At 45.2% G+C, this 7892-nt stretch overlaps 1 gene segment (V, D, J or C); it reads left to right on the plus strand.

Moving 5' to 3' along the window:
* Positions 1-2765: 2765 nt before the first annotated feature.
* LOC117017729 (probable non-functional immunoglobulin lambda variable 5-48) lies at positions 2766-3293 on the plus strand. The segment is given in 2 exon segments: positions 2766-2830; positions 2950-3293. Coding segments are annotated over 2 exon segments (390 nt in total).
* The last annotated feature ends 4599 nt before the right edge of the window (positions 3294-7892 follow it).

The following is a 7892-nucleotide window of genomic DNA, read 5'->3' on the forward strand; positions in this document are numbered from 1 at the left end:
GTGTGGGAGGTCATGAAAGGGACAGGGCTTGGGCTTTCAAATCAGAGGCAGGAGTCTCTGGAGGGTTTGTAACTAGGGGGTGAGCTGCCTGATCTAAATCAGAAAGATCCCTCTGAATTCCTTGATGAGACAGTGTCTGAGGGAAGCACATGTTCCTGTGCTTCCCTCATAGGCTATTTATTTCAAGGCTCTGTGTGTCTAGACATTTAGGGGCCATTTGTAAAATTAAAACAAATATGGATGTGGGGCACAGTGAGGACATGATGATTTCATCATTCCCCTGTCCAGGCACCCGGAATAAAAGAAAAAACACTGAAATGTCCACGTCACTTCATATTAAAATAAAACAATGGGTAAGGAATTGCAGAGGGAAAATAAATTCTGTTTATAAAACAAATAAAGTGTAAGGACGCTAGAACAAATCTGACAATAAATATATAACACAAATATGCAAAAAACAAGCTAAAAAATAGAAGGCTACAGCTCACTTCGAAAAATAGGTATTACCAAGGTTGCCGGTTCAACTCCTCGAGTCCCGCAGGGGATGGTGGGCTCTGCCCCCTGCAACTAAGTTGAACACGGCACCTTGAGCTGAGTTGCCTCCCGGATGGCTCAGTTGGTTGGAGCACGGGCTCGCAACCACAAGGTTGCTGGTTCAACTCCCGCAAGGGATGGTGGGCTGTGCCCCCTGCAACTAAGATTGAACACAGCACCTTAAGCTGAGCTGCCGCTGAGCTCCCGGATGGCTCAGTTGGTTGGAGTGCATCCTCTCAACCACAAGGTTGCTGGCTTGACTCCCGCAAGGGATGGTGGGCTGCGCCCCCTGCAACTAGAAAACAGCAACTGGACCTGGAGCTGAGCTGCGCCCTCCACAACTAAAACTGAAAGGACAACAACTTGAAGCTGAACGGCACCCTCCACAACTAAGATGGAAAGGAGAACAACTTGACTTGGAAAAAAGTCCTGGAAGTACACACTGTTCCCCAATAAAGTCCTGTTCCCCTTCCCCAATAAAATCTTTAAAAAAAAATAAAATAGGTGTTACAATTTGTGCTGTCTAATCCCTTCACTTTCTCCCTCATCCCCACCTCCCTCCCATCTAGGAACCCTCAGTTTTTCCTCTATATCTCTGAAACTGTTTCTAATTAGTTTGCTCATTTGTTCTATTCTTTACATTCCACGTATAAGTGAGATCATATGGTATTAGTCTTTCTTTGTCTGACTTATTTCACTCAGCATAATGTTCTCTATGTCCATCAATATCATTGCAAATGGCAAGATTTCATTCCTCTTTATAGCCGAGTAATATTCCATTCTATAAATGCACCACAGTTGCTTAATCCAATCGTCTACCAATGGAAATTTCAGTCGTTTCCATTTTTTGTGTATTGTAAACAGTGCTGCAACAAACATAAGGGTGCATATGTTTCCACAGGGACACAAAAAACAGTTTGAGGGATGTAATAAATGATGTTGTAAAGATTTTATGGGGTATACGATGGACACATGTCTTATTAGGGAGACCACTTCGTATATAGTGTAGATGCCTGACCACTGCAGTGTACACCTGAAGCTGAAGCTGGATAATAATAAATGTCAACTACAATTTTGTGTGTGCGTGTGTGTATATATATATATATATATATATATATATATATATATATAGAGAGAGAGAGAGAGAGAGAGAGAGAGAGAGAGAGAGCACAGGATGTGGAGTACAGCATAAGGAACAGAGTCAATGGAATTGTAACAGCTACGTATGACGTCAGAGGGTAGTAGATTGGGGGAGGGGTGTTATCACTTTGTGAGGGGTGTAAAGGTCTACTACATTGTTTTGTACACCTGAAACTAATAAAAAAAGAAATAAGTATTGCAATATTCCACAGTAAATGCGAAATTGCTGGCTATTAGTTTTTCATAATCCACAACATATCTGATCCCGACATAACAATAAAAGCATTGCATTATTTTTTTTTGAATGTTTTCCTAAATTGCTACCTTTTGAACATAACCCTAAGCTCATTTTCTGGAAAGTTCCTTTTCTATACCATTTCTTTGAAGATCCTCTATGCACCCACAAATGAGATGAGCTTTACCTCTCCTGTGGGATGTTTGACACGAAGCTCACTGTACATTTACTTTATGCAATAAATTCTCTGGTGATTAAAATAAATTAACTTGGGATTTACCTACATTTTTGTACCTCTCAATGATGGAGACGCCACCTAGAAGGGAGAGACAATACAGTAATCATGTACAGTGTATTAGAATCACAGTATCTGGGATCCAGACCATGGATGTATGAATAGAGACAGTGACCTGGTGAGCAGCACAAACCAGATGGATTCTCAGGATTTTGGGCCATGGGTAGGTGTATGTCCTGTGACCAGCAGGGGACACTCTGGGACTGCCCTATGATCTCTACAGAGCTGATCCATGAGGACCATTCACTCAAATGAGCCTGGGCCTGGGGGCTGGGCCCTGAGCTCACTGAGGAGACTCAGCAGCTGTGTCCTCTCATGCCTGGCAGAGTCCCCTGAGCAGGGACCTTTGTGTGGTCTCAGCAGGTGCTTCCTCCCAGGGCTTCCCCAAGGGTGAAGCCAACCTCCATCCCCCTCAGTCTGTGGTGTGAGCTGAGCTCCAGCACCAGGGCTCAGGGAGGGGCTGGGCAGTCACCGGATGGACACACATTTGCATGGACAGCCCCTCCTCTGGCAGAGGGTGGAGAAGAAAAGGAGGCCTGGGGCAGCCCAGCCCCACTGTGGGCTCAGGGGCTGTGTGACCATGGCCTGGACTCCTGTCCTCCTCGTGCTCCTCTGTCACTGCACAGGTGGGGACAGGCCTTGGGGACTAGCGCAGCCCTCTGGCCTGTGCCTCTGTCTCTGCCTCAGCCCCTAAGAATGTTTACCCTGGTCCCTGCCCCATCACCCATTTGTGTCTGTGTTGCAGGTTCCCTCTCCCAGCCTGTGCTGACTCAGCCGCCCTCCCTCTCTGCATCTCCGGGAGCATCAGCCAGACTCACCTGCACCCTGAGCAGTGGCTTCAATGTTGGGGGCTACTGGATATACTGGTACCAGCAGAAGCCAGGGAGCCCTCCCCGGTATCTCCTGTCCTACTACTCAGACTCCAGTAAACACCAGGGCTCCGGGGTCCCCAGCCGCTTCTCTGGATCCAAAGACACGTCGGCCAATGCAGGGCTTCTGCTCATCTCTGGGCTGCAGCCTGAGGACGAGGCTGACTATTACTGTGCTGTATATCATGGCAGTGGGAGCAGCTATAGTTACTCACAGTGACTCAGATGAGGAGGAAGTGAGACAAAAACCCCTGGGTCACAGACCTGACCTCTGAGTCTCTATTCAATGAGAAGCTTCCGTGGAGATACCTGTAGGCGAGACTCTTCTGCAGAAAGTTCTTTCCCTGAACAGGGGAAAGGAAACAAACAGAATATGCCTGTGACATGGGTCAGCACAGGACAGTCAGAATGACACAGAAGGATGAGGACACAGAGCCCAAGTGCAGATTCCACAGGGTCTTGGGGAGATTCACAGGAGTAAACACTGTTTTCTGCAACTGAAAATACTGCCCCGTACAACCGTGTCCTTCCAAATCAGTTTCATAATCTTATCCCATAAATTAAACCGTGTTACTAGTGATCTATCCACAGCAAACATATCGACACAAACCCTTGTCCTAGATGCAGTTCCTCTCCCTCTGGACCAGCCTACACATCTGACTGGACCCAGACCGTCCAGACTCCTAATTCCAGACTCCAGACTCCTAACTGAAAAGAATCCTAACTCCATCCCTCCTTTCTCTCCTCTGCTGCTGCGTCTCTCACCTTCCTGATCTCTCTCTCTGACTCCTCAGGTCTTCTCTCCATCTCCACGTTAGGTTTTCAGAGCAAATGACAAGTTTTTGCTGTAGTTTCCATTTCCCAAGGCTCCATCTCTAGGGAGGAGGATGAGCAGACATTGGACCAGCATCAAATCCCTTTGGAATCTCATCCCCACCCCTGGGTTCTGCTCCCCACCAGCCTCAGTAATCTATTGTAACATGACAATAGGTTTATCGCGTTTTCCTAAAAATGATGACTTTTCCCTGCTTATTGTGTATTTGCATATAGAAACTATTAATTTGTTTTTATTTTCTCTTATTTATTTATTTATTTATTTATTTATTTATTTATTTATTTATTTATTTATTTATGTGCCTCCCGCAGGAGTCACATGGGCCCTACCCAAAGTGAGTCCCACAAGGTGAGCAATAAGCGTTGACTCCACCTCTCAGGTCAATCCTTTATTTTCCTTCTGTCCCAGAACCATGTTTCTTACGAATCCTCACGTTACTAACTCAGTCACAGACATGTTTCCCTCAGGTCCCTGAAGGTCCATGTCTCATCCTTCCTCCAAAAGAAAAGTAAACAAACGTCTGCTGGACACCGGCCGTGACATCTGGGAATGGCAGAGACATCTGGGCGCGGCTGTGGTGTCAGGAGTAGAAGGCCATGGGCTGTCTTCTCACCCGTGCCCTGCGCCTCCTCAGACTTGCAGACCCCACAGCTGAGGGTCGCGTGCCTGCAGGATGCAAGTGCACAGATTTCTCTCACTCCCCAGGACCTGGATTTCGGACTGAATGTAATTGTTCTCAGAGCTAATCTGCACCATATTCCTCCTTCCTGCCTAAGCTTCATGCTGGTCCAAGGGAAGTGGCCGTCCACTTCTGAAGCTCCGTGCTCCAGTGCCCTGGAGGGTCTTACATAGAACCTGCCCCAGGAATGGGTTTGCATGGAGAACCACCTTCAGGGGACAGAGAGGACATAAGAGGGACATGGGGCAATTCGTCCCCATGATTGGACTCTGAGGAAGACTTCCTGAGGTCTATGAGAAATAAGGGAATAGTTTCTCTCTTAATCTCTCTCTCTCTCTCTCTCTCTCTCTCTCACACACACACACACACACACACACAAACACACCACCTCTCTCTGCATGTACATTGTTTCAGACTCTGCAGTTTTCGGCATCTCTGTCCCTCCAAAAGTCAGAGGTCAACCTCTGTTGACCCAGCCTTCCTCAGGGTCAGAGTCTTAGGAGGAAGAGTCTCCCTCAGCTGGAAACACCAGTGACATGAGTGTAACTGGGGTCCCGTTATCAGGGCCACCAGGAAATGCCCTGAACACCCGCTGTGCTGGGATGAGTTGATGCTCAGGATCCCAGGACGAGTCTCTGCTGAGTCAGCAGCTCAGCCCCCTGACCATGTCTGGCTCCAGTCAGCACATGAGGCTGATTTTTACATTTACTGTGGGACAAAAGCCTCGGTGCTGCTCACACGGTGCTCACACTTCAAGGGGACACGAGACACAACCTCCCCTGTGCTCTCACCTGTGACACCTAATGGGTGGGGACACCACATAGCATTGAGTTGTTTGCAGTTGCGGGTGCTGCCAAATGAGAATGATCACTCCCGAATGTGGGTTTATGAGATCTTAGACAAGCTGAGTCTTTCTGTGGAGGGGAGACACCTCTTGTGTTTCGAACATTTTGTGTGGTTAGAAACGTCACTAAACCTTGTGATGATATTAGGTTGACTATCACAGAATTTTGCTCACTTAGACATGCTGGGGACATTGGTTAAACAGCAGATGTGATCTCTCGAATATTCCTAACAATTATGAATATCTCTGGGGATCTACAAAGGAAGTGACAAATTGCCCCCTGCTGGCCACGCTCCTCATGGCTGAAGGAGCCTGTCATCGCGCAGTACACTGCCCAGGGGACCACTGGGAAGTGGGGCTCATGGACCATCACAGAAGGGTTTATGCATTTGGCACAGACACCCCACAGGGACTGTCACCATGTTGAGACACTGTCCTCTGTAGCCTGAGGTGTTAGTCTCCCCATCAGGAGGGAACTTCCCCCGCCACACTCATTGGTCCTGGACTGAGGGACACAGGCGAAGTGAACACCTGGGTGACTTCTAATGGAAGACGACCGTGACCTTGTTCCTCAGCCAAAGGCATCGGAAGGAATGGGATGGAACTTTGGGGTCTCTGTGTCTCTGGCTCCGAAGCAAAGAGTCCAGCAAAGGGGCCAAGTATTCACCCAGGGCTGTGATAAGTCTTCAAAATGATGCCCAGGTATTTAACTCTCGATGGTAAGATAATTTCTCTGCTGAGAATTATAACACGTGAAATACTATAAATTACAATGAATAAAGTATAATTACAAATTACATGATCACCTTTAACTTGAATCAGAAAGTCATTAATAAAATATGAACTGGATTGATATAGAAGTCGGGACGGGGAGAGGTTTAGGTTACTGTGCTGATCTCTGCAGGTGCTTAGAGTCTGTGGGAATTCCCTGAATAAAAGTTTGCGGTATCAGAAAGCCACTGTCCAGTCTGAGAAAATAAAGGGGTATGTGGATTAGATTGATTAAGAACTTCAAGTAAGAAACTAAATTTGACCTTAAGAATTTTATAACAGATTTGTAGGATGTTTGAGTTATAACCTGCCTCAGAGGAGCGACCCAGTTAAACACACAAACTAAACTAGTAATAGAGCTAAACTATCCACTGAGTGGCTATCGTTCATTGCTGGTGGGGATGCAAAATGGTGCCAGCTGTAAACAGCCTGGCACATTTTGACAAAGCTATGCACACTCTTGCCATACGATCCAGCAATCACATTACGTGTTCCTCCAAATGAGTTAAAATGATGTGTTCAGCCAAGAACCTGCACATAAATGTTTGTAGCAGCTTTATTTATAACTGGTAAAATCTGGACTTGAACAACTGAATGGATAAACAAAGTATGGTAAATCCTACAATGGCATCTGATTCAGTGACTAAAATGAAGTGATCTATCAGGTTGCAAAGAGATGTGGAGTGACCTTCAATGCATGTCGCTAAGTGCAAGAAGCCAATCTTTAAGAAGTAAGTTAAAATTATTGTATAACTCAAAACAACAACCTGGCATTCTGGAAAAGGCTAAACTTTAGAGACAGTAAAAAAAAAAAAAAAAAAAGAAAAGAAAAGAAAAAAATCAGTGGTTGCCAGGAGTTCCTAAGTAGGAATATAGGTAACAATAGGTGGAAAAATCAGCTTTTTCGGGTAGTGAGACCATTCGGTATGTCACTGGGCTGGTGGACACATGACATATGCGTTTGACAAACCCATAGAATCGTGAAATACAAGGAGCAAGCTCTAATATCAACTATGAGTATAGTTAATAATAATGTGTCCGTATTGGTTTATATAATTTATTAAATGGACAACACCAAGGCGAGATGTTAACAGAAGGGAACTCCAGGCAGAATGGGGGCACATATGGGAACCCTGGGAACTTTCTGCTTACTTTACAAACACCTAAGAGAGCTCTAAAAATAAAGTGTATTGATTTAAAAAAGAAACTAGTGAGAAAATTCATGAGTAGGTCCTAACACAAGATGAAGATATTTTCATTACCTATGGTGCCAGTTGTGTCTTAAACGAACTGTGAAATTCATACACACAGAAAATGTTAAATTAATAACCGTTCAGGGAGGAACAGAGGGGAACATTGATAAGTTGGGTAGCAGATGAGAAAACGATAATTTTCATGGAAAAGTTAAATACATCTAATGTTCATAAGTGATATTTACAAATTGGTAGCAACAAGAAAACAAACCAAAGAGAATAAATACTTATACACCATGGAATATAAAAATATTAAATTATATTAATTCTTATTTATTTCGACTTGAAATCAAATAAATGGCAATGGAACCTATAATGAGACGTTTTGGACTGAGCCAAGCTGGGTTGGATAGGAAGAGTGGGCAGAGAGAACAGCAGAAGCAAAGTCCCTGAGGATGGAGCAGAGTGCGGTGGGTGAGGCAGCGAGTATATGCATC

Source organism: Rhinolophus ferrumequinum, chromosome 25 (assembly GCF_004115265.2).
Source record: "Rhinolophus ferrumequinum isolate MPI-CBG mRhiFer1 chromosome 25, mRhiFer1_v1.p, whole genome shotgun sequence".
In the NCBI taxonomy this organism is placed as follows: Eukaryota; Metazoa; Chordata; class Mammalia; order Chiroptera; family Rhinolophidae; genus Rhinolophus; species Rhinolophus ferrumequinum.